Source organism: Aulostomus chinensis, chromosome 15, assembly GCF_037954235.1.
Source record: "Aulostomus chinensis isolate RoL2024-O1b breed Wild chromosome 15, RoL_Achi_v1.0, whole genome shotgun sequence".
NCBI lineage: Eukaryota > Metazoa > Chordata > Actinopteri > Syngnathiformes > Aulostomidae > Aulostomus > Aulostomus chinensis.
The window spans coordinates 25,680,866-25,708,168 of NC_141334.1; the positions used below are offsets into that span (position 1 = coordinate 25,680,866).

General features: G+C 44.0%; 1 protein-coding gene across 3 annotated transcripts in view; it reads left to right on the forward strand.

Annotated features, from left to right (window-relative positions):
• The window catches only part of ntm (neurotrimin), a 485,612-nt gene extending 466,077 nt beyond the window's left edge, over positions 1 to 19,535 (forward strand). For 2 of the 3 annotated variants that reach the window (XM_086225657.1, XM_086225655.1), the window contains 5 exons: positions 11,564 to 11,692; positions 12,560 to 12,680; positions 13,328 to 13,479; positions 14,727 to 14,762; positions 18,082 to 19,535. In XM_086225657.1, the coding sequence (XP_086081783.1) occupies positions 11,564 to 11,692; positions 12,560 to 12,680; positions 13,328 to 13,479; positions 14,727 to 14,762; positions 18,082 to 18,182 (539 nt within the window). In that variant the 3' untranslated portion in view covers positions 18,183 to 19,535. The remainder of the gene's footprint in view (positions 1 to 11,563; positions 11,693 to 12,559; positions 12,681 to 13,327; positions 13,480 to 14,726; positions 14,763 to 18,081) is intronic. The other variant, XM_086225658.1, reaches the window with a different exon arrangement.
• The last annotated feature ends 7,768 nt before the right edge of the window (positions 19,536 to 27,303 follow it).

A 27,303-nucleotide genomic window follows, 5' to 3' on the forward strand; every position in this document is an offset into this window, starting at 1 on the left:
GGTCCTGGACTGAAACTGGGTGGCGGTTCCACAGGAGGGGAGCCTGATAGCTGAAGGCTCTGGCTCCCATTCTACTGTTAGAACTCTAGGAACCAGCAGGAACCCTGCATCCTGGGAGTGAAGGGTTCTAGCTGGGTAACAGCAAACACTGAGCCCTATTTTTATTTGTTGAGAAAGATGTTGAAACAGGCCTGGCAGTGATTTGATTACTTTAAGCTGTTGGAGCTTTTAAAGTTTCAACATTAGTAAACTTTATGAAACTGAGCAACAGTAGTTCTCCTCCCTTTGGCTGCGTTTCAGTAATCCAGAAGATAAAAACTCTCCTGCAGGAGATGTGGGGAAAAGCATTCCTCACCTGAGTCACTTGAAGCTACAGGGAGACTGGACGCTGTCCTGCTCTGCCCTTCACCCACTGCTCATAGTGGTGTTTTGAAGAAACACTCAAAATATGCAGTAATTTTACTCGAGTAAAACTTTCTTTGCATTTTTGACAGGTCACAGTAATTCTAATTGTAAGGGGGACCGTGACATTTCAATAGGTACTATTTTGTACTGTGGGATTTGATTTTACATCTCTGTTCTTATGAAGCTCATTATTCTCATCACCACCAGCTGAATCGCTCAGTATTTCACATTAGATGGAGTTTTTGTAGATTTTTGGAGAAACGTACTGAGCAGGTTCTGCTGCCAGGGAGCACCAGTTAGGTAGTTCTTGCCCACCTGGCTGCTTCCAACAAGTAACCGCAACTCTTACAACTTTCCAAATGCTATAAACCAAATAAACCAGACTGTGATAATGAAAGAAGTCATTTGGAAGGGGTTGTGTGACGGCCAGAGCAGCCACTGGAATAATGACTAGTAGGCTACGGTGGCGTCTGTGACCCAAAGTCAAAGTCAAATTTATTTATATAGCACATTTCATACACAAGGCAATTCAAGGTGCTTTACAAAAAAAAACATTGAAGAAGTAAGCAGTAGTAGCATAACTAGTAGATCAACACTTAAAACCCTCCATCCATCCATCCCTCCATCTTCCCTCTCTTCTCCTGTTGAGGGTGGTGGGGGTGGAGCCTATCCCAGCAGCCTTCCCCCTGGACAGGTCGCCAGTCCATGGCAGGGCCAACACATAGAGACAGACAACCATTGGCTCTCCCAGCCAGGCCTACGGTCAATTTAGAGTCTGGATTAACCTGGTCCCCTCTTGATGTCTTTGGACTGTGGAGGAAGCTGGAGTACCAGAGAGAACCCAGCAGGAACAGGGAGAACATGGAGACTCACCCAGAAAGACCCCGTGCTGCAGCCGGGGCTCCACCCACAACCTTGTTGCTGGGGGGCCACCGTGAGGACCACTGCACCACCGGGCCGCTTACTGAAAACCATAGAAGTTCAAATCTTGACAGGACAGAGGGATCGCAGCTACTGAAACATTCATGCTCCAACAAGCCAAATTCATGATGTCAACCGTAGTGCAGCGAGATGCAAGATGCATCATGTGACATTATTTTACATGGTTACACAGCTTTGGTGCTGAGGTGTTGTTCAGCGTCTATCAACTGACTGAATACACCACATATATTTGTGCCATTGACTTTAGATGGTGTGCTACAGATTAACTAGAGCCATTCAAAAAATGTGTTTATTTTAACTCATAAATGCTCTCCAAATTTAAAAAATGGCTGTCTCCCACACAAATTCTGCTCTGCCTTCAGTTACCTTGGTTACAGGTGACCACCCAAAGGATGCAATGCTGATAGCTATGTATCATGTTTATGCTAACTGAAGGTAAAATTACAGACATAGTCTGTGACAATATTCATTTAAAAATCGGAGCCAGACGTGGTAAACACCCAGAGGCTGAGCAGAGATCTGGGCTGGGACGGGACCGGGGCATGTTTTCGCATTCACATTGCTTATATACATTATTTTTGGACATGAGAGTTGCCCTGGGTAATAAATGACTGAAAATCCTCCATCCAGTGTTATCATCCTGTGCTCCCCAGGAGCAGATAGGTTGTAAATACAAGTGATGAACATGTGAAACTAACCCTCACATCAAAGTAGGAAGTTACACATTAATAAAGAGGGGGGGGGGTCTGTGTGAAGAGGTTGAGGGAGCTGTGGCGGTGGCACGAGAGTTCCGTCGGCTTCCCGCAGTTCACTGCTGTTTAGATGGGATAAGTGGATCGGTACGTGCAGCTGTGGTGAGAGCCGGCCCTGCCACCAGGGTTGGTTCCATTTCTGTCAAACTGTTTTTATTTGTTCATCTTCTTGTCCTCCCCTGACCAAGTCCAACCAGAGACTATGATTTCAGGTCATTCATCCATCCTTTCTCACACCAGGGGCACCTTACGCTTATAAATGGGAGCAGCACGAATCCACCAAAGCCCTTGGGGGTTTATGTCTATTATTAGTCTTCACCTCAGTGAAGACCGTTCTTCCTGGGGTCCAGACACTCAACCGACAGTCAACTGAAACGTAACACAATGAGATTCAAGCAGTGTCTCTAACATCTCGTCCCTCATGACTCCACTGATCAGAGACCAGCCTCTTCTTGGTCCATGGAGCAAACGTCTCCCGCTGCTCCCCAACACCAAGGCACCACGGAGGCACCAGACCAGCCTCAGGAACACGCTGGAGCACCTGATGGAGGAGGTGGAGCACCTGGTGGAGCAGGTGGAGCAGCTGGAGCAGGTTCACTCGCTGGGGTGAAGACATTTGGAGTGAAAACATCATACGTGCTGGCTTGAAACGTGCGATGAGGCTTGTTGAAGGAGCGCCAGCTGGTGCCGTGTCTGAAGTAGAGTTCTGTATCTCTGTCAGGGGGCAATTGCTTCTAATTTAGCTCAAATGTCCACTGGGACTGAAGGATGAACTGAAAAGGTCGTAGTGGTGAAAGGTCAAGGTCACTGTGGCACTCATTGCGGGGGCATACAACTCAATGCTGAATTATGCAGTTGTTCCGACACCAAAGTGGACAGCGATGGCTGCATGGATCAGAGGACGTGTTAAATTTACTGCGGTCATTTTCACCTTTTATTACTTGCTTTTCCAGTGTTCTTACTTTTATCTTTCAAACTGGAGGAAGGGTAGGGAGTTGCAGGAAACAGCTAATCACCAAAGCTGTTTTTACTGGAGTAAATTCCCGGACTGAATGTGAGTTCGGTCCCGTAATAATCTTGAATGATCTACATGTTCATTCAGACCCCCAACAATGTCAAGGAAATGTGGTTTCAATACTCAAAATTGAATATGGGACCAACAGAGGAATATTTATTCAAATGGTGTTGTACTCCTTCAAGGAATCGCACAGTTTGATCCACAACCCGCTCTTGGAGTATTATCTCAAGGTAGTCTTGTTTTTTTATCCAATTTTCTTTTAACTTCTCTCGCTCTCTGCTCCTCTCATTTATCTCTGGGACTGCCCACCAAGGAAAGTAGAAAATAGAAAACAAAAAACCCGTCATAAACCCAGGATGCCAAAAACAGATGAAGCAAATAGCCTTTTCTCTTCCATCTGCTCCTGGCCCCTCTGCTCTTCCCTCTCCTTCTCTTCTTCACACCTTTCCTCTCAGTACATCTTCATCTCTTCCCAACTTTCTCTGCAAGTTTTCACATCTCATTCTCTTTTCTCTCCTTCATTTTCTTCCTCATTTACTCTTTGAAGCCTCCCCCTCTTCTCTCGCCCCTACTCCACAGATCCAGACTTCTATTGCAGCCATCTTTTCCATCATCAGACGTTTTTCATCTCTCTCCGTCTCTTAACTTCTTGGTCTCATGCCCTCTGCTCTCCCCTCTTCATCTCTCCTCCTCATGTAATGCTTCCTCTCTTGTTCCACATCTCCTCAGCTTGTTAGCTGCTCTGCTGTGAGTTTGTTTAGCCCCCCGAGTGTCAGCGCTGTGGTGAGAATGCTCATTGATTTGCCGTTCCAGAGTGAGACTGAGCAGAAATGACACAAATTTAAAGTTATTTAAAAAATATGAGAAATTCAGGACCGTAGAGAAAACATTCAGGACTGTAGACCCAGAGGACCCTCAACATTCCCCCCCCGGTGTTGATCAGAATGAGCCCCATGCTGCTGCTTTTGTCTGTCGCCCCTTCATTTCTTCAGATTCATTTTTCATGAATCTCATGCAGGTTTTTTGATGAGAAGTTGCACTGAAACAGCAAATAGTTGGTTTTAATACAGTTCAGCTGTTTTGTCCAGTTTGTTTCGTTAATATGACAAATGTTCCTCCTTGGTGTTCTTCATGGATCCCGCAGGATCATGGTCTTAGAACCCCTCATCCTTCTCTTTCATGGACCACATTCTCTCCCGCTAATGAACGAACTGACGTAGTTATACTGGTACCAGTCTCACCCACCAGTCCTCTGGGATCATCAAAACCACCACACACTCATGCACCAGACAGTCATAGAACATTTGACATGAATACCCTCCATGGTCATTTCCTCTAGCGCCCCCTCTAGGACCTGAAATTGGGTTGATTTTAAAGACTGAATTTGCAGAGAACTGAATACTTCATCAATTATCATATTCAAATGTTTTACATAACACTGGTAAAGTTGCCAAATAATCACCAATGATGCCATAAATCCATGTAATGTGGAGAATGTCCTTTCAGCTGTATATTTTCTCACTCCCTTGAGAATACAAACTCTCCCCCACATGTTCTTTTTAAACCATAAATCATTTCCAGCTGCTCTGAAGTAGGAAAAAAAGGCCGGGAAAAAAAATGAAATGAACTCCACCCAGGAGGAAACTGTCCTCTTGCAAGGTCTTGTCATTTTAAACCTCTTGTGAAGGCGCTAAAATAGAACTGATTCAAGTTCCTCTGAAGGCTGCTGAAAAGCTGAAATTACTACTTTAATCTTTCCTGAGTAAAGAAGATGAAGAGCAGTCTGGCCTGCCCTTTGTTCCAGCGCCGGCGCTCATGGCTGTGGACAGCACCGGCGTGCACTGTCACAGAGGACCTCTGCCCACAGACTCGCACTGAAGAGCAGCAGCATCACACCTGAGTCATCTTTGAAATGTTGCTTGTTTCTTAGCGATGCTGAACATGTAGTGACGCTGGTTATTTGACATGCAGCCTCGCAGCTCCTCCTGCAGAGGGGCATTCATTGCTCCATCTATCCATTGATGTGTGTCTGCCTCAGGCAGCAGGTGGCAGTAGGACGCCGCCCAGCTTGAGTTCCCCGCTTCACTTTTTTTTCACACATAAATTAATCAATAACAAACATCAGACTTTTCTAAGATGACTGGAATAAAGTGGACAACTCCTTCAGTTGACCCAGAACGAAGTCTGTCTCCATTGAGGGACTATTGAGACTGTCAGGTCATAAAAATATCCATACATAGAAATATCTTGGATTGCAGCTTGACAGCAAACTGGCCTGGGCGGAGAACGTGAGTGATGTGCGTGAGAATCTCCTGCAGACGTTCTATCAGAGTCATCAGGCTCTTCTACGCTTTTGTGTTCTGGAGAGGGAAGTGAAGAAGATCTTGGGATGGCTCTGTGGTCGGGCTCATGATCAGGAGTTGGCGGCTAGGACAAGGACTCTACTGACCATCTTGTAGCATCCTCTGCGTGACATCACTGCTAAGCAGCAGAGTCATGCAGCCAATCCCAGAGCGATAAGGCTCTGCAGCTCCTCCCTGCAGGGGTGGGGGCAGTTTTGGGTCAGTATCTGACTGTGCAATCTTGATCTTAGTTATTAAATTCATTTATTTATTTGTGCACTTATGGCGGAAGGTGCTTTTTTGCATCTATTTATGTATTTATTCAGCCTTGGCTTGTGTTTAGCTGGCTAGTTTTTAGCTTTTTTAACTCTCGTTACATACAGGTTGGGTACAATGTCTGATCACAGCAGCTCCTCCTGCCAGGGGCACTAAGTTATTGTATCTGCTGGGTTCGGATGTCTTTATGTATTTCATGGTGTCTGCTGCTTGTACTTCCTTACCTCGACTTTATCAGTAGGCGGCCCGGTGGAGCAGTGGTCCTCATAGTGGCCCCCCAGCAAGAAGGTTGTGGGTGGAGCCCCGGCTGCAGCACGGGGTCTTTCTGGGTGAGTCTCCATGTTCTCCCTGTTCCTGCTGGGTTCTCTCTGGTACTCCAGCTTCCTCCACAGTCCAAAGACATCAAGAGGGACCAGGTTAATCCAGACTCTAAATTGACCGTAGGCGTGGCTGGGAGAGCCAATGGTTGTCTGTCTCTATGTGTTGGCCCTGCCATGGACTGGTGACCTGTCCAGGGGGAAGGCTGCTGGGATAGGCTCCACCCCCACCACCCTGAACAGGATAAGAGGGAGAACATGGAGCGATGGAGGGATGGATTGATGGATGGATGGACTTTATCAGCTGAAATTTCCCAATGGGTATGAAGTCTATCTATCTATCATCCATCTATCTATATCATCTATCTATCTGTCCTTCTCTCTATCCATCTATCCATCCATCCATCTATCTATCTATCTATCTATCTATCTATCTATCTATCTATCTATCTATCTATCTATCTATCTATCTATCCATCCATCTATCTATCTATCTATCTGTCCTTCTCTCTATCCATCTATCCATCTATCTATCCATCTATCTGTCCTTCTCTCTATCTATCTATCCTTCTCTCTATCTATCCTTCTCTCTATCTATCTATCTATCTATCTATCTATCTATCATCTATCTATCTATCTCTCTATCCCTCTATCTATCCATCTATCTGTCCTTCTCTCTCTCTATCTATCTATCTATCTATCTATCCTTCTCTCTCTCTATCTATCTATCTATCTATCTATCTATCTATCTATCTATCTATCCATCTATCTATCCATCTATCTGTCCTTCTCTCTATCTATCTATCCTTCTCTCTATCTATCCTTCTCTCTATCTATCTATCTATCTATCTATCTATCTATCTATCTATCATCTATCTATCTATCTCTCTATCCCTCTATCTATCCATCTATCTGTCCTTCTCTCTCTCTCTCTATCTATCTATATATCTATCTATCCTTCTCTCTCTCTATCCATCCATCCATCTATCTATCCATCTATCCTTCTCTCTATCTATCAACTGTAATGCAACTTATTTAGAACAAAATGAAGGACAACAGATAAACACCAAGGAAGGTGTGGAAGCAACTCTGTTTATTCCATCTGCTGCTATGTTCCTCTCTGATGGGCTGCTGACGAACAGACAGATCACAACATTCTAAGACGAATGACGGCTTCGTCTGAAATACTCTCTCTCTCACACACACACACACACACACACACACACACACACACACACACACACACACACACACACACACACACACCAATGCATGCATGGGTGCACACATACGCATAGGAATAATCAATAATACTTCATCACTGGTCTGCAGGGGGAATATTGTTTTCTCTATTTTAGAACCTTCAGAAATAATAAAATACATCTGGGAAAAGTCACTGGTTGAGAAACTTGTGGTTTTATGGAAATGAAATCATTTCCATCATAAAAATGTTTTGAGTGTAAATCACTGCAGTGGAACAGCAGGCTGATTAAGGTCAGATTGAAGTGCATGTTCATGCACATTGAATCTCAACTGCGTTCAAAAGGTCTGTCAGTCTCAAAAGTAGGATTTCAGCTGAACTAGCTGGTATTTTAAAAGTCGGGTTTTAGTCACTTTTAGAAAAGTCCAGCTACCACATGAATCTGCCTTTTCTACCGTCACGTCTATTGGAGGGCTTGGGGGACAGGTCAAGATGGAGGTCTGTGCTCTGACTCTCATGTTCCCCCTGTCTTACTGGATGTATCAGGCATGAGCTGAAACACAAGCGTGTTCCTTCCTTTCCACCCCTGACAGTCTACATGCGCCGTGGTCTCACGCTGTGGACTATGAGAGGACTACTGGTCTGAGGGATTACTTTCATTCTTTGTGCGCTCAGATGTGCTGCTGCTGGGTCAGATCTAAAGCCTACTGTCACAACACATTCTCTTCGCTGGAAAACCTCTTCAATAGAAGTAAAGCTGCCTTATTGCGGTGTGGTAATATGTAGAACCTAGAGCTACTATATTTTTATGATTCTTTTCTCAACTCACCCTTTTTATGGCTGTTTCCTTCAAAGAGGATGATGCATCAAAGGAGGCCTGGCACATTAAGAAATTCCATACGCCGAAGGCTGATAATCATTGAAAAATAAATATATTTACCTCGCTAGCTCGACAGCAGCAGGAGACTCACGCTGCAGCTCTTCATCGCTGTCTTCTTGGACATCTTTTAAATGAGCCATCTTTCTCAATATTGTATCAAAAGCTTTGTCACTTCCTTTTTAACACATTTCATTCTGAGTATCTGTCCCTGGAGACAACACTGGTTACAGCCGCCACATCTCCGCGCACACTCCCACTCTCCCTTTGCTTGTGTGTTGTTCCTCTGTCTATTAACAGCTCCTATCTGCCATTCCATTTTTTATTTTCTCTTCCACCCCCACCCCCACCCCCACCACTACCCCCACCCCATGCTTGGATTCATCCATTTAGATTCTCCCTAACCACAATCCCTTGCTGGCTCTTCTTAAATGCTTGTATCCCTCAAGCATCTGTTCTCCTGTCTTCTTTTTTCCTCCTCTCCAAATTTGTTCTTCTTTCCCTGCGCACGAAAGTCTCCTTCTCTCTCTCTATTTTCAACCCCATTTTCTTTTTTGTGCTCCTCAGTTTGAGGGTGGCATTTCAGGGACACAGAAAGGTTACGTTATCTTGCTCTGGCCTCTCTCGAGACTTCCCGGCTCTCTTTGCTTTCTTTTCCTGACTAGCTTATTTCACGTGGTCTCCCCGATGTCCCGGCATGTGACTTTGATGGCAGTACAGGACACAGGACTTGCTCAGTAATGACTCGGCCACAAACCGAGCAGTCCTCATTAACAGAATCAGAAAGGAGACGGGCAGCTCATGTCTTATGTGCCCTGGGTGGAAGCTAAATCATAGCAGTGGATTGCTGAACTGTGTTTAGCTGTTTAGTGTAAACCCAGGGGTATTAAAATGAGAGGGTAAGCTCATGAGCATGTTCAGCAGTGTAGCTGTGAGAGGACACCATAACAACCGTTAATGACTTCCTATATAACGCGGGCTAATTGGGGAGGAAAAGCAGTTTAGAAGGAAGTCAAACGCTTCATTTAAATGAGCGCTGGTGCAGGTGAGTTTCTGTTAATGAGAGCATGATTCAAGGGTTGCAACCTGTTACGCTGAGCCAGTGGAGGCCCTGATGGTGGAGGGAGAGGAGCATTACGCGTGCTCAAACGTCCATCCTATCACCGTCATCATCACCATCATCATTATCATATTGTGGTCTTTGACTGAGAATTTACAATTTAAAAATGCACATGCGTTAATAGAGGGAATAGATATGCAAGAGTGGATAGTAAGGTGTTAAAAAGCTGTGGAGACTTTATTCCTATTATACCCTTGTAGAGTGATATTCATAGCATAGGAGATTGGAACACATTCACCACACAGCTATCAGTTGATTTCTTTTTGTTTTTAATTTTGTTCCTCTTTTGCGTGTTATTGGTGAGTGCAGAGGGGAGGGGAGCCTGCACAGTGTTAAAATATTGTGTCACCCAAAAGTGCAAATTGCCATTGACTTCCTTGTTTTGGTGTCTTGATGCGTTTCTCCTCTGCACAGGTTTTCTGGCACTCCAGATGTCAGAGTAGAGACTGTTCGGAGCCGTGAACAGATGTTCATAGTCAAACTCAAAAAACACTTCTTGTTTGGTGACGAACTGCTTAGGTTTCTATAAGACAGTGGAGTGTGTGGCTTGCAGATGAGGTCGTCCTCTGTCTCAGCGCACTGATCGACTGTCCGTCCACCGCTGTCACACACAGAGAGTAAAGGAAGAAACAGACACTCCTCCAAATTCTGATGTGGAATCTGTCGTATCCTCGATTGCAGACCGCAGCACACTTACTCAGCCCCCAGTGTGTGTTTGGTTGGAAGCAACGGTCTGTGTGACGGCATTCTGGTGTTGAGCTGAAACACTGATACACACACACTGCTGATGGTCGTGTGTGGTTGAGTTTATCTGTGGTTCAACTCAAAGTGTTTGAGGATTATTGAACACGTGACTGGTCAAAGACGACCCTGATTATACCGGAAGGTTTGGAATGTGGAAGACAGACACGGATCCCATCGGTTACATGTGGACTGTTCCCTTTACCTCCAGTTGCAAATAACTGGATAACACCTTTAGGGCCCTGTAGCATCCTGGTAATTCTCCTGGCAGCCATTTCAGATGAGCTACAGCCGCAGGTCATGATGCCACCATGGGGCTACGGTCGAGGGGTGAGGTGGACGATGCCACTGACAGCAGTAACATTTGTTAATTCAAGCCATCAGCTACAAGCTCACCAGTGTTGTTCCTGCTACGATTATCTTTTTCTTTTCTTTCTGTGCATGTATTTATTTTTGATGCCATTCAATGAGACCAGCGTGTCAGAGCTTAAACTGCAGTGGAGCTTTGTGCCATGAATGTAATGCTCTCTGTGATGGTGCATCAGCTGGCAGCCTTGTCTTGATTAACCCTCCTCGGAGGATTACAGCACGGCTTTAACTGACATTGCGGTCTCTATTGGCCAAATGAGAGAGAAGGCAGACAAATGGAACAGACTGGAACCTGAACACCTTTAAAATATGAGCTCTCCTGATATTCCTCGTCAAGTGATTGGCGCGTCCGCGAGGACATAACAACCTTCAGAGTAATGTGCCGAAACCCAGCAGTGTGAATCCATGTGTAATTTATTACTGTCACCGACCAACATCCTGGGAGGAGGCTTGAAGTCAATTATGTCTTTTGTTCTGTACATTGAGTGCTGTATTAAATGTCTCTGTCAAGTGTGTCATAGTGATACAAGGAAAACCAGTGGTGCTGGCATTTTCCTCTCTTCACACTCTCATTTCTCAAATGTAGTCTTGGAGCACACACACACACACACACACACACACACACACACACACACACACAGACAAGCACGTGCACATGCACAGGAGAAGACAGATTCAGACAGATAATGAGTGGGGGCTGAACAAAGCGCTAATCAAATGTTGTGTCATCCTCAGAAGAAATGTCAGCCAGGTCAAGTGCTGGTTTTTGTAAGAACTGAAAGCAACAGTTCAGAAGTCTGGTGTGATTTGGCACGTCAAGATATTTACCTGGTAAGCTTTGACACACACCGGCGTCCCTCAACAGGTTGCTACGAGAATGAAGGCATCTGTCACCACTGCTGCCGCTAATGTTCAACTAAAGAGCTTTGATTCCTGTCTTGAAGTCATGACTGAGCTCTCTTTTGGTACTAGATGTTTTGTTTTCCTACTGTAATGTCTGACAAGATCTAAGTTCATATGAGCTGGTGCAGTCATCACCCTCCCCTCCAGCAGCGGCGGCCTGATGGTTCAGCAGCTACACGCAGGGATGCGGTGTGAACAGCTGAGTTGTTGACTCCTCCCTCTGAAAGACCAACTGTCACACCTGGTGTGTGTGTGTGTGTGTGTGTGTGTGTGTGTGTGTGTGTGTGTGATCTTTCGCAGGGGACCTGACATCAGAAGATGAGTACCTGGAAATCCCGTCCATCTCCAGACAGAGAGCAGGGACGTACGAATGTACAGCTGTCAACGATATCGACACAGACGTCCAGACTGTAGACATCACTGTCAACTGTGAGTCCTCGATGTTTAGTAGGGTGTCACATTCTCCAGATCCTCCACTCCACTGGACTGCCAATTTCAATGTCACAGTGCACTTACATTTTACATTTACATTTCCAAAGAAATCAGTTGACAGATTTGTAGATTGCGAGACTACCAAGTCTTGATTTGTAAAAATCAAAGGTCATTAATCTAATGACCAGATGAGCAGGAGGACTGATGGTTTCATGAAACCTCCACATGTGTTAATGTCAATAAGTACTTCATTCATGTAAGTTATTCAAATTCATTTAAAAACATAAATATCACAATTTGTAGTGAATATAATGTGAAGGCAGCAGCATCGGTAATCATGCCAACATCAGGGCTGCACCGGTTGCACGGTCAGGGACCAGAATCGGCCATTTTCAGTGTGACGGCCGTGTTCTAGCATGGTGACTGCAGCTTCAACATGCTAATGCTAATGTGCCGGCGTCCGTCTCTGTTTGTTTTTCATTAAATGCCTTCCAGATGGACCCCACCTAGTTGGCAATGCTGAAGACATAAAAACATCTAAAACTTTGATTTTGATAGTTGAAAAACATAATTTTGCTAAATTCCTAAGTTAGAATCGAGATCATAACACCCCTGATATGTAGGATACCAAGGAATAACGTGAACATGTTGAAAATTAATCTGTCAAGAATTGATCAAGCAAAAGTACCAAATAAGGATTAGGTTCAGCTTCTGGGGAGTCTCTGTAGGAGATTGGTGTTCGCTTCTTGTCAGTGTGTCGCTTTAAAATGGTGGCTGCAGAGCAGCACCTGTCAGGCTGTCCTTGACTTGCACGGCTGTGTGTTCCCGATCACAGTGTTCTCTTGTGTCACTTCCTGCCTGTAGATGCTCCAACTGTGTCAGAGGGAAGAGATGTTGGTGTGACTCTGGGCCAGAGAGGAGTGCTGGAGTGTGAGGCTGACGCGGTGCCGGAGGCAGACTTTGAGTGGTATAAAGACGACAGAAGGTGATTTTCTGATTTTACATGTGCATTTTAAAGAGGCAAAAGGAAGAAGTGAGTGTTTGTGTGCTTATTGAGCTCATAATTATTAATACTGTTGATCAACTGGCTGTCAAACAGGAGGCTTTGCTCATTTGAATGTACTAAAAAACAAGTTGTAGTGCAGAACACGAAGTCACAGCTGTGCTGTAGACTGGTGTGTTTCATCTGTAAACCTCATCCATCCATGTTCTACATGGAGACTCACACAGCCGGGGCTCCACCCACAACCTTCTAGCTGGGGGGCCACAGTGCTGACCAGTGCTCCACTGGGCCGCCCTCATCTGTAAACATTGTGGATAAATGGTCACACATCCACAAAATGACATTGATCCATTTGGCATATAACATTTGGAGGTTTATACAAGCCGCTAACAGGAGGTAGCCAGCTCTGCCTACCGGTAATGCAGTACACGTCTGTGAGCTCAGTGAGCACTGAGTGACATCAGTTCATGAGGGCGTGACCATATGAGAGTATGATGATAGACTGTAACTTCAGCTACAATGTTCGATTAATTCCTTTATGCTCAAGCATGGAAGAAGTGGCTTTGAAAATACTCACCAACATGAGCTGCCTTCAAAGTTTGTTCCTCCACCTTTTTGCTCACATCCAGGATCTTCAACGGCTTCGATGGCATGGAGATTGTGAACACCGGGTCGCTGTCCAAACTAACATTCTTTAATGTGTCTGACGGCGATTATGGTAACTACACCTGCGTCGCCATCAACAAACTTGGGACCTCAAACACAAGCTTCCTGCTGTATGGTGAGTACTTGAAGCTGTTACTCAGAAAATTGTCGTGTTAGGAACTTTCCAAAGTTTCATGCATCACATACTCTTAAATTTATGGTACATTTAAAAGTGTAGCGTCACATTTCACCATCTTTGCATTTAATTCTTGATCACAGGATCCAGGGCATCCTCCGTCAGGTCGATGGGATGCTCTTGTCCATGTACATTCATTCCGACCAAAGCGCTGCCCCTCAGTAGCCTTCCAGGACAAATCCGTTATTTTTAAGTTTTGGAGGAGCAGAGCATGCAGCCACTGGCCTTTTGTCTTTGTTCAGTCATTATATTTTGAGTCCTGTTTTCATGGGACTAGTACGAGGGCATCTCAATGATAATGTGCATATTTGCCGTATCTGCTTATTTTGAAAGCCCATGCAGGTTTCTCTCAGCATGGATGCTCTAAAAGTGCATGTGGAAAATCAAGGCAGTGCAATTATGAATGTTGCAAGACCCAGATTGTCTTATTTTCAGCTGTGCTTCCCTCAAGTCTGCACACTAAATATGACATTCTAGAGAGCATTGAGGTATCTTAGTTTAGAGGAGCAAAGACTTGAAACACGGTGATATCTCAATCCCGGCTCTCTGATTGTCATGCCTTCATTTCTAACATTACGGTATGACAGTTTTATAAATTGAACAAATTTATATTCCAACACAGATGGAATCGATGGCATTAATGATGGCTGCATTCCATTTTGGTGTGCCAAGGGCATGGCTCTGCCAGTGTGAGTGTCTGGGGTAACTAATGGAATGTAGCCATTATTAATGTGCTTTTATCTGCCTCTACAAATGTTGACTCAAATGAAAGTCTTGGAGGGTGCAGTAACACGAGGTGATCCGTCCCGTCATCACGAGCGCAGGCGCAGCGAGGACAGCACACAGAGTATGTTTCTACGCCACACAGAGACCTTGAGCAGATGGAGCAGAAAGAAACAGTCGAGATACAACAAATGCGATGAAGGCGCAGGACTCTGTTTGATACGCTGCTCATCGTTCCTCTGTTGTTAAACCAAGTCGAGGACCTCCGGTTTGAGGTGTGCGTGTTTGAGGGAGCACGGGGAGGCCGGCACTCCCGTCCATCCCGCGCCTGCAGGATTATGCACTTCAATGAAATATGCAACTGTGCAGAAATCCATTTAGTAGCCAACTGTTCATGCTGTTGAAAAAGTGTTGCTGTTCAGTTTCCGATGTGTTGCTCTGTTTCATTCAATCCTCCGGTGTAGTGGTAATCCAACCCACTAGCTCGACGCTATTGCAAGGTCAGTATTCTTGTTATGCATGCATGTTCTTCAGCATGTTCTGGAAGTAGCTGCATGCTGGCACCTGTCAAACATTGCCATTTTCACAAACTGCCATGGGAGGCGTTAATGCTGTATTTGACGATAAGAAGAACCCTCTTGGCTGTTTAATATGGCCTAAATTGTAAAAAAAAGAAGAAAAGTATTCACTCTGTGAATGTGGCCTCCGGGACCTTTGAGGACGAGGAGGGCAAACGCTGTGAGCTCAGATAGCATCAGAATATTTGTGAAAATGATCAATGCTGCCTGTTCTGCTTACCATGTTTCATCTTTCTCCTCTGCAAATCTAACCGTCCTCCTCTGTGACATGGCCTCATTTTGATTTTTGCATGCTCTTCCTCTGGTGTAAGTATTCATCCTCTTTCATTAACATTTATGTGTGTGCGCGTGCGCGTGTGTGTAACTGTTTCTACCTCTAGTTATCGCCATTGTAGACCCTGCACATAAAATTGTGAAAGCAAACAAGCAAAAAAAACCTCAGATGCTCACTTGAGGTTGGAATAGATCTGACCTTCCCCTCCTTGTGTCCTCAAGACTGGTGGTTGCAGCTCCTCTGGGGTAAAACCTCACAATTCACCCAACAGAAGTGTGTAAATGATTTAATTTGACTATTGGTGAACGTCATCATTCTAATTAGATGTGTTCTGGATTAGCAGTCATCCCCCGTGACAGGCTAACTGGATAGATGCTCCACAGGAAACGCTGAGTGAAGCCACGAGGAGTCCCTGAGAGAGAAGCAGTCGTTGTGCGGCAGCCACAAAGTTGTCCTCAGTCCAAAGGTTCATTTACTGGAATCTGAAAAGCCTAAATATTCACTGATTCCATCATAAAGATGTATTCTGTTGATTTTCATCCCCTCTAAAATAAAAACATGAATAAATACAGCAAATTTGAATATAACTCTGGGACTCCGGTCTACAATTGTGTGCTAATGAAAGCTGAGAAAAATATGTTTGACACGTCAACATTTCTTATCCCAGAAATGAAGCTTGATGAATAAAGGTGAACAAGTATCATTTATTAAACAAAACAATAAAGAGCAACTTTGCGCATGATACCATGATACCAAATATGCTTCTATATGACTCATTGAGCAGCCCATTAGTGAGGAAACATACATGGAGTAGACGTCAAAACAGAGGGGAAGCCAGGATTCATCTTCTGCTCTGTGTCATCACGTTGAGCACAGCCCTCACTCGTCACTAAAAGGCTTCATTGTTTTGTTATCAACCTATTCTACTGACCACTTTTACAAAACATTAATTCTTACAGGGTTATGTTCAGTAGCGGTGACCTCTTGCGTGAGTTTTGGTTTGGCCTTATTTTTTTTATTATTATTATTATTTTTTGCTCAGGTTGCATTTTCCACTCTGAATCCCCCCAAATGGGCATTGTTGAATGCTAACGTCCTAAAATTCGATTGAAAACCCCAGGAGTGGCTGCAATTAGAGGAGTATGGTTTGTTCACCAAGACTCCGTCGTGGTGCAGTCCGGCTCCATTAACACTGTTTAAAGCAACACTGACATGATGAGAGGATTCTTGGAACGCTGCATCCAATGATGCTTGTGCAGCTTCTGGTAAATGGTGCAATTTTGATGATTTTTCTCAAGGAAACGTGGATTTAAAGTGGCCTGATGGAGTTTTGGAGGTGTAGATGTGCTCAGTAGCAGACTCAGGAGCATCTTTCCTGGGTCAGAGTAACACCTGCCATGGAAGTGGAGCCAATAAGCTTTGTGCCACAAGCAGTTTTGGCATTACAGCAGCAGAGCAGCAAGGAAAGTAAGGAAAGCTGCTTAACGAGTATCTTACATGATTCCAGACCATGTGACCAGTACAACCATGTAATCCAAAACCTCCTGACACCTAAGAATTCTAAATAGTGAAGTGTTACCACTTTTTTAACTGTAATCACTTCCAAAATACATCGTTTTGCTCATCAAAATATTGGCCGTCGTGTTTCCAGTCAAACACAACATCACACGCCTGTCAGTCCCAGTCGTTGCAGTCGCATTTTTCGGGGGGGGGGGGGGGGGCTTAAATCCACCCACCAGGCATAAGAATATGCAGTATTGAATTTCCAGATGGCGTCACTGGAGGTGGCCATGCTGTGCCATTAGTGTGTCCGCCTCTGTGTTTGGTGCTGCTGTTGTGCTTCACAAGTGTGTTGCGTCTGAAGTGTTGGTCTAGCTGCAGTGGCTCCACATGCTTACCTTTCCTGCACGTTTGCTACAGCTCGTAGTGTTGTTTTGGTGTGTGTGTGTGTGTGTGTGTGTGACTCAGCAGACAAACTGACAGGTTTATTAACCTGAACTAGACCTGGTTACGTTTTCCCCCTCCTCCAAAGGAACTAAAGCTAAGTTAGCACAAGCAGACTCCACGCCAACTCATCCACAATGCTTTTGTTTTGTTTTACAAGACAATGTGGGAGGGAAGAGAGGGCCTCGTGTTTTCTGTTTAGTTTATGTGCGAGTTGTACAGTGCACTGACACACCATGTAAACGGAGACTGTGGACGCATTCTAATTGTTAGTCTCTGATCTTCTAGCGCTGGGAGGAGAAGCTGAAAAACTGTCAGCTTGTGCAAGCATGAGTAGTTGTGAAAACGATGACTGGTTGCAAAATCCCAGTGCCAATCCGGAGCCCTGAACTGTTGTGTCGTAAATAAGACTGAATAAACAAATCAGTGAATAAATGAAGGGAATCAGAGCTTGACTCATCAAATGATTCTGCAGCTTAATTTACAAATACACATGAAAATGCAATAAAAGCATCATTTTCACAAACAAATGTCGTATTTACAAATCATCTTTTCTCTTTATATTTTTATTTTTAATATTAATTTATTCTAGTTTTTTCCCATGCATGTCCATCCGGTGTTGACCTTTAGCAAAGCACCTAGACGCCATAATTCTGTTTGATGTTCAGGATAGTGATGAAAATCCACCAACAAATTAAGACACGCCCCCTCATTAACATACATGTGATGAGTACAGCTTTAAATAGGAAATAATGCGTTAACCCATAAAATGTAGAAATATATTAAGATATATATATAAGCAATAATATGACAATGTGATCTGATATCAGTATTTATGAAATGGAATCATTTCTACATATTACAGCTTGTATTTATTGAGGCTTGTCTTAATCTCTTGAGGATTTTGGCAGTTTTCATCCTCCATAGGTAGCCGAGCACTGACAGGAGGGAATAAACCCTCAAATGAAAAGAAGAGAGAAGTTAGCCATGTCTTTCATGCCTCTGTCTCTGTTCCCCCATCAGGACCGAGAGCAGTTCAGGACGGCAGCGGCGCTGCGATGGGAGTGCACTCACACACCTGTCTCCTCTTCATAGTGTTCCTGCCATTTCTGCTCCGATTTTGAAGAGGAATGGATTTGAACAAGAGCATTGAGCGTGTGTGTGTGTGTGTGTGTGTGTGTGCGTGCGTGTGTGTGTGCGTGCATGTGTGCGAGAATGTTTGCATCTTATTTTTCTTTGTTTTTTTTCAACTGGAATCGTACAGTAAACCTATGCACAGCAAGTGCATTCAGTGTCCTGGTACTGCTGATGACCCAGTTTGAAAGTATGTAACAAAATTTACAGTTTTTTTTCTCTCTTTTCAAGATTTCAAGGATGTAACAAATCGTTCAAATTTGAATTGAATTTGCTCTCTAAATTTCATTCCTTTGGATTGTCTGTTTTACATGTTTCCAAACAAAAGGGATTTTTATGTGTTGTGTCTGGGTTTCAAATGGATTTGTCTTAAATTTTAACTGCATTTCATGTTCATTTCAACTCCAGGAAAAGGCAAATTTACAGCAAGTACGAGAGGTGAAAGTTAAATACCTCAATGTCAAACTGAGACAGTGAAGTGGAATGAATCGAGGTTAGCCTGCGGCTGGAAGTCTGGAATTATCATATTTTAATGTATAATAATTATCACTCAGTCTGCTTGTTGAAAGCATAATTGTTTTTGACCTTCAAGTAATTTTGGTCCCAGCATTGTAGTGACGTATACTTGGAGTTGTGTTATGCTAATCTTTTGCTTCTATGTTTTCAATTCTGTTTAGTTTACAATACTTTGAGAAGATACCAAGTTGTAATTATTTAGGACAAATATCCTAGGTTTTGTCAATGTTGCTTTGTTTTTTTTCTTTACCAGTACACACAAATTGTGTCAAGAATAATAATACTATAATGCCGTAGTTAAAAATGGAGTGAGATTTCACTCCATTTTTGCGGAGTCAACATCTGACTTAAGTAATGCAAGTGTATTAAAGCTGTTGCTTCTTGTTTCAACATGATACCATTTCAATACCACACTGTTATTTGACGCAATGTCCCTCTTCATTTTCCAACCCAGCACTGGAAAGGTAATGTTAACAGAAAATAATCACTTTTGCATGTATTTAGACACCAATAACCCAAAGACTTATACAGTTTATACAGCACTGTATGTCATCATACTTCAGTTTATTGTCAGTACATTAACGCTTTCATTAGTCGTGTCATATCACACGCAGCATATCAAGAGAGGTTGTAGAAGTCCTTTTGGGGGGAAAAAGTAAAATGATACTGTAGTTACCTTTAAACCAAAATGTACAGTACAAGGGTTTCCAGCTCTCATTATCATCGTGTACGCAAGCCAACTCCAGAAATCAAGATCTGAGCAAAGAGGCTGCAGCTGCTCTGATCTTTCGATGTATAGCCTGCATCATCAAAATGACGAGATACGTTTTGCTTTTGGTTTTTTTTGGGGGGGGGGGGGGGGGGTTGTTACTGCGTCTGTGCAGCACTGCAGAGAAAGGGGGTCCGACCAGCATCTGGAGAAGCAGCTTTCTGTTTTGAGTGTGAGGGTTTTATGCAACCATCAGAAACCTCTCAACACTCCAGCTTGGACAAAAGCTGGCCATTTATCTTTCCCATGTCTCTTTCAGGCCTCACTCAGTTTCCTGCCCAGCAGTGGAAATGCGCTGAGTGATACTGACAAAAAAAAACAAAAACAAAAAAAAAAACAGATTTGTTTTTTGGTTTGGGATTTGCAAAATGTCTTAAAATGTATTCCCACATCACTGGCAGTGTAGTTAGTCTCTGTGAGAGCTCCAGGAGATACCACCAGCGCATTTGTAGGATCTCATTACCACAACATCAAATTGGAACACTGCATTAAAACAAATTAGTGTGTAAGTCTCTTCCTTGGTGGTGCAGTGATGCACTTCTTATGATCTCACTGACTGTTTTTCTGTACGTTTATTAGTACATTAACAAGAGCGGAACTAATGCTCTCCCATTCTCCTCCACTTTTCCCCCTGAAAGAAAACAGATCTGTTTACAGGCATGTAGCCACATTCTTGCCCACCATCCACGAGGACCTCCATGTTCTCATCCCAGCTCGCCAAATAGGGATGCTTTCTCACCCTGTGTCAGAAAGGGAAGTAGAGTTGCAACAGAACCAGACTTTGCTGCAGAGAATTTTCATGGTATCACAGTTTCTCACATGTTTTATTAAATGTTTAAATATGTGTCTCGGATTCCAAATGAGAGTAAAGGAGGATGTCCAGACAGTATATTGTCTGTTCAGTTAGATTTTTTCCCTGTTCCACATAAATGTACATGTAATGTTCAATGCAAACAGTGTATTGCTGCACCTCTACACGACTACTACATACACACAGACCCTTTCACGTCTCAGTGAGACAGAGACGGCTGTAAACCTATTTCTGTCCCTCCTTCACACTTGCAACATGCCTCACTGGGCGTGGACCTGACGGTACGGGGCACTTGATGCGTCACGGTACAATTTCATCATAATATACTGTGATATTCTACAACATCTACTGCTAGTACTGTCAAATAGAGCTGAAAATGCAAGTGTCTGTGTACCGCTTGCGTCCAGCAGTGCACTGTTCACGAACACACTGCGTATTGCTGCATAACATTGATGATCACAAGAAGATTGTGTCAAGATATTTTGTGGTACAATATGGTATCAGTACTGGGGCTGGAGTGTTCATCAGCATATTTCTAGGAGAGCCGCGCTCTTTCTTTCTTTTTTTTCATTGACGTGACTATCAGCAGTTAATAAACAGTTCTAGTCATTATCTATCAATGCTAATGCTTCAGGTCCAATTAGGAACAGAACAAAAACTCGTGGAGAGAGTGAGAGAGGCACCAGGGCCGGAGTGAAAGCACGCAGTGCCACTCAAGCTGGCCGGAGCAGTGGCTCAAAGGGACGAGGATGGCTTTACTTTGGGCTTAATTGACAGCCCACTGTGTTCCTGAGAGGTGCCACAGGGTCCCCTGCACGGCTGCATCAGAACAGCCTTGCTGTTTGACGACCTGGGATGAGAATGAGTTCCAGCCCCTCGGTTTTTCTTTTGAGCTCAGCCCCTTTGTTGCTCTGGGGGATAACAAGGATTGTGCTCCTTGATGTGAAACAAGAGCTAATATCCAAATTAAAAAGGCATGAAACTGAGAGGGCCATCAGCAAAATTGATCAGGGTAATAATCATCTGAATCTGACAGGCCAATCATGGTTTGTTTTCACACAGAACACAAAAGAGACAGAGACAGATGCTGCAGACGATTATTCATCTCCACAACACTGATGTTTGGAAATGACAAGATAATTATTTCATCCTAGCTTGAAGGATGGCACCACTGATCTCATGTCTATTATGCATCATCATTTTGCCACAAGATTAAAAACATTTGAGGTGAACTGAAGTCAGATCACCTCCCAAGGAGGTCGGCGCCAGGATCCCTTTAGGAGAGTTCACTTCAAGTGGCTGACGAAACAATTACAGCCTCGTCGCTTTCAATTGACTTGAAAGGCTGGGATGAAGCCAGATGTGGAAACATCTTGCTCACAATTTTACCCGGCAATAATGATTAAAACACACACGCACACACACACACACACACACACACACACACACACACACACACACACACACCCGACTGAGGTGAGATAGTTTATTGTATTTTTCTGCCAACATTTCCTTTGTACAACAGCCAAGCACACATTGTCAAAACTGGGTCATTCATACATTTTTACTACCTCCTAGCAGCTGTTGCCCAATTATATTAAATCACAGCAATTACCACCTTAAAAATTCAATCTGGGCATGAGTGTGCTTGTGTGTGTTCTCTGCAACTCACCAGCAGAAGCCTCCCTCTCCTAAACTGCTTCACCATCACTCCAGTACTCTTCTTCCTCTCAGTGGGTTTGAGGAAGGGCAACTGGACACTTCCAGGCGATTGTTTTTGTTTTCCTAATAACTTCGTTTTTTTTTTATTTTAATTTTATATTAAAGGTACAACATAAACAGCCAAGCACACTACAGACCCTTTTAATGAATTATTTTTCATGATATTTTGACATGTGAAAGCAGGGAAAGCACAGATGGAAGTAAAAACAGTGACGTTGACTGTGCAGCGTGAGCCAGCCGGTTCAAATGTTCAAGTCATATCAGAGGGTTGACTCGCCTGGCGTCAGCATTCCTCCCCCGCACCCTTAAAGGTGACAGTTCTTCACATTAGTTACAAGTTCATTTAAGTGACACTTCAACCAAAACCGTGCATTACCTTTCTAGTACTCATTTATAAATGTCTTGAGCTCCCAACGATGTTTGTTGCTCCTGCATTACTTCTCTCAGGGTCCAGAATGCAGAAAGAGCCAGCCATGTATCCACTTATAAACTGTCCAAAAGTTTCCAAACTCTGAAGTGCATCATCTGGTCAAATTTAAAAGCTGTAAACTCAGAAACTCAGTAATCCATTGAAAAGTACGTTGAAAAGTCATTCAGTCATTCAGTCGGGTACGAAGAGATGCCTGGGAGTTTTCAACAGAGGTTTTTGTCTCCATTAGTTTCAAGCTACAGATGTGTGCCTGGTCCTTCCTGCATTCTGGAGCCTCAAAGACGTGATGCCGAAGAGGGGAAACTCCTTCATGAGTGCAAGACAACCATTTTTTAGTACTTGAGAGAGGCATCTTACACGTTTTGGGTGGGTACCACAGCACAATGTCATTTCTATTCACAATGAAATGCAAACATGCCATAAGTGCCAAGTGTGGTGCCAGCAGATCCACATTCAAGACCTGAACCTGAGGATTCAGGGTTGGTTGGCTAAAATAACGCGTCAGATGACAGATGTGGGAGCAGGTGGGAACCCCAACATTCACAAATGTGTGGCCTGTTGTGTGGCGCGGCAGCAACCGGACGCTGCCTGGGGAAGCAATCCTGAGTCCGTACATGCTGGCTTTGTACCAACAACAGGATGTAGTGGTGTACAAAAATCTTCAAAGATGATGAACAAACACAAGACTAAAATCTATTCGCATGAACAGTGTCATGAAACGTGACTATGGGTCTACCACCATGCAGTGCAAATTGGTTAACAATTTTCATACACATGACAATTTATCTATTATTAACAATTCTCAGAAACTAAGTGGCGATGGTGATTTTCTACGCTGTATTTTTGCTTGTCAAAACATGGAAAAACACTCAGCATCAGATTTCACACCATCTTACCCAAAATCACAGCCCGTCCTTCAACCCACACAGCTGTAAGTGGTTTGCGCCGGCCCTCTGATACAGCATAGTTTTTGTACAGCTTTAGGTACAATAAAATGTTGTCAGTGTACAAGAAAAGATAGTTTGGACTCAGACGAGCCCTGTTTGACTGACAGGGGAAGCAAATACACAGAGTGCTGCAGCTGCATGGTGTCCACTCACATGTCCACATACACCATCAAAATCATCCCAGCAGTCAACATGACTCTTGAGCAGTCGCTTGTATGTGGATGCGTCTACGGTTCCATTGATGTCATGTGACTTCACCAGTTCCTGGGCTCCCTATAGCTTGTTTTCACTGTTTGTATTCATGACTTCTCACGTGTCCTCAGAAAGACCGCTTCATGCTTTGTAGTTTTATCATCAGGAATTACATCTTCATCATACTCATGGCGTACTTGCAGTACCATCGCGGCCCACCAGGGAACCATTGCCCCATTTTGAATCAGTGAATCAGGGAAAGATCACGGTTTTGGTTCATATAAGCACAGGTAAACATTCATGCTGTCTGATTTCCTGCTCTGCTACTGACGTCATAACAGCACAACTGGCAAGAGTTAATGTAGGTTATCATTGGTGCTTGTATTCATTCGCTATCTGGTGGTGTTTCTGGAGAGGACTGCCCCTCTGACGTGGCTGACTCTGACAACTAGTGAAGGTTTTCACTTATTTGTGCTTTTCCTGTTTCAACAAGTCAAAGTAGCAGTGAAAGGAGTCCATGATGAAGGACAAAGCCTCGTTAGCACTTAGCTTCACCGAACAGACACATCTGTATCCAACAGTAGAGCTACTGTCGAAATACAACACATCTCTACATGAACCTGAAGAGAGGAGGTTCTTCACCTCAGCGGAAACGTCATATGTTCACCACGGCAATGATTTTCGAGTCCAGCTTGCACTGAGCAGCACAAAGGTTATATTTTGGCTTTGGATGAACCATTAAAGCTGTGCCTAGACTGTCCAATTCTAGGTTCCATCCCCGTAGTTCCTCTTGGCCTCTGCTGATCCCTCTGCCTTGGCATCAGCATGGAGGTCACTCTCATTTGTATTGGTTGGGAAAGGTGGAGGAAGAAACCTCAAAGAAGACTGTGTTATTGCTAGAGCTCCACCAACCTCCGTGGTATCTATGCACATTGATGCAGGTCACGATTGACAGCTTCACACAGGCAAAGGCCTCGAGGCCTGCTGCCACTGAGCGAGAGCCTGAAGGTGGCTGACCAACATTTCTGACATTCATCAGAACCTCTGGTGGCGAGCCTGTGGGTTCTGACAGCCCTCGCTCTCAGCACAACTAAAAAATGAAACATGCTGCTCAACTATCAGCTCAGAATCTTGTTGAGTGTTCACCAGCTTTGAAGGAATTAATTGTCAATGCAAAAAAAAAAAAACTAAGACGAGAAATGTGGTCTGAAAAAAATGATAAAAATGGGAGGCTCTGAAGTGGAGAAGCAGCATGAAGCAGAAAAGCCCTTCTTCCTGTCAAGGGTTCAGCAGCTGTTAGATCACTAGAGAAATCCCACTGGATCACATTTCCTAAAGGTTTTGGTCGGTCTGAGTCAGGTGCAGCCCAGAGAAATGTTTCATTTTCATTTCCATGTTGTCAAATCCCTGCTGGTCCACACATGTAGAGAGGGAAGGCGTGTGGAGACAACAGGCTACACAGGCTTTGTCTTTACAGGCTTAATTTCCATTATTTTCTGACCTGAGGCCTTTTTGTAGTACTGAGTACTGGTGTTCTCCAATGTATTATGGGTACTGGTAGCCTCAAGGTTAAACAAGCTGACTTGCAGAGCAGTTTAATAAACACAATCACATTACATTTCGAGGGATGGTGTGATGTTTTGTGTTGCACAGCTATTTGCCATTTTATGGCTCATTTAGTCGAGGAAGCTCTAATAATCTCTCAGTTGGACTTCGTATTGTGCTGTGGTTAACAGGGCCGATCCTCCATTGTTAAAAGGGAATGTGCGTCTCACCTATTGTGATGACGGCAGCTTTTTTGCCGCAGGAACATTCTGTTTATGCAACTAATCTCATCAACAGTCGAGTGCAAAACTGAACATTGATTGTTTTTTCCCCCGTGCTGCATGCTGCCTACAGCTGCAGATAACCTGCGTCACTCTCAGCCGCACTCAACTCAGCGGGGGATCTGCCTACTTTCAATGGGAAATACATGCACCTGTTTAATTGAAATTATTCTGTCAGACCAAGCAGCATCCATCACACTGCAGTTTCTTTTTAAGTGACATTAAAGAAGTCAGCTTCCGGGCTGGCGCATTACTGCAAATGCAAATGTTCTCGACTCCCACCAAGCATGACTTTGAAAAGGGATGTGAAAGATGCACTGCAAGTCTCATTCAAGCTAAAATATAATGAAACCCAAGCAAACTAGGGAGAGGGTCTTGGAAATACACTGATAAAATATTTCTCATCCACCCCCAAAGTTCAGTTAGGAAACTGCACTGAGCAGACATGAATACATTTACCTTCTGCTGCTTGTCTTACTTCAGTCAGCCAGTGCAGGCTGATGGTTTGGCAGTAACACTGCCCTTTTAGATTGATGCGACCAATTCCATTGTCTTTTTGAAGGCAGCAAAAGGATTGCAGGACTCTTTCTCTCTCTCACCCGGAGCAAACACAGCCCCTGTTTAAACCCAGGCCAAGTTGGAAAAAAAACAAAAAAACAAGTGTGTCTCTTTTCTTTGTCTCTATATGTGCAAGGCAGGAGGGTGGTTTGAAGAACACTGAATCTCATTAAGACAAACGGCCCAGCTTGTGTTGCACCTACTGGATAGTGCTAATTTTAGATGTTTTGTGACATTTGTGTGATTTTTATTGGAGTCTGGAGGGCTTTTTTTTTTCTTTGTACAAGGACTTTGGTCAGACATGAGAAATCGAGTCTTTGCCTCATCTGCCAGGAGATTATCATGCAGCAGTCACATGATCTGCTGGTGTTTATTTTGAAGGATCCACCAAGACTCCACCCATTCCCTGGCAATGCATTCACGAGGCTCTTCAGATTGGAAATGGTGTGGGGGTGGGGTGGGGGGCATCATGTTCTTTGACTCCCTGCATTGTAAAGGATTGTTGGTTGATATGTATTTTCTTGATGAAAAGTGTGTGCTCATATTTAAGACTGACAATAATAAAATGTGGTATCTTACTATCATGATTCGTGTTGGTTTTCTTTTAAAGTCAGACTTTGCATTAACAGCAGAGTTGCCTTCAGAAGCTGCCCAAATGCCCAAACAAACCAGAGCAACGGTATGATTCTCAACCTAAACTTTGCCGGTATTCACTGTGGTCCGGCCACCGTAGAACCAAAGGCACTTTAACAGTTCCCTCACCAGGCCCTACTGTGAGGGTATCACGTGTGTGTGTGACTGTCAGGAGGCAACGTGTCCCCCTTTCACACTGAAAAATGCGTGTCAACGTGGGTTTTTGGACCCACATTTGCTCAGCATCAGGGCGCATTCAAGCTTCCAGAAGACGGGTCTGAACTCCTGCTGTGAGGCTGCGTGCCTGTTTTTCTCTCTCGTACGTCATCACGCTGACAACGTCATCATTTTACGTAAACGTGCGCCGGAATACTGAGATGTAAACAAACGACAACATGGTCGACTCTTTCAGAGTGCCAAACAAACCCTGCGTTGACCCGCGTTTCTGGTGCAGTGTGAAAGGGGTAATAGAGATGCACTGGACGCCGACGTTCGTGTGTCTTGTGCGGACACATTCAGTGTAAAATGATCAGTGACTGGATCAGAATCGATGAGCTGATTGGTCCTCGAGCTGATGAGACATCAAAGGTGCTCACAGAAATAAAAGGGAAGCAAATAAAGATGGAAGAATAAAGCAAACAGGCACAAGAAGAAAAGAACCGTACAAAAATGCTCTCAAGTGCAAAATCAAAGTCCAAAACAGAGTC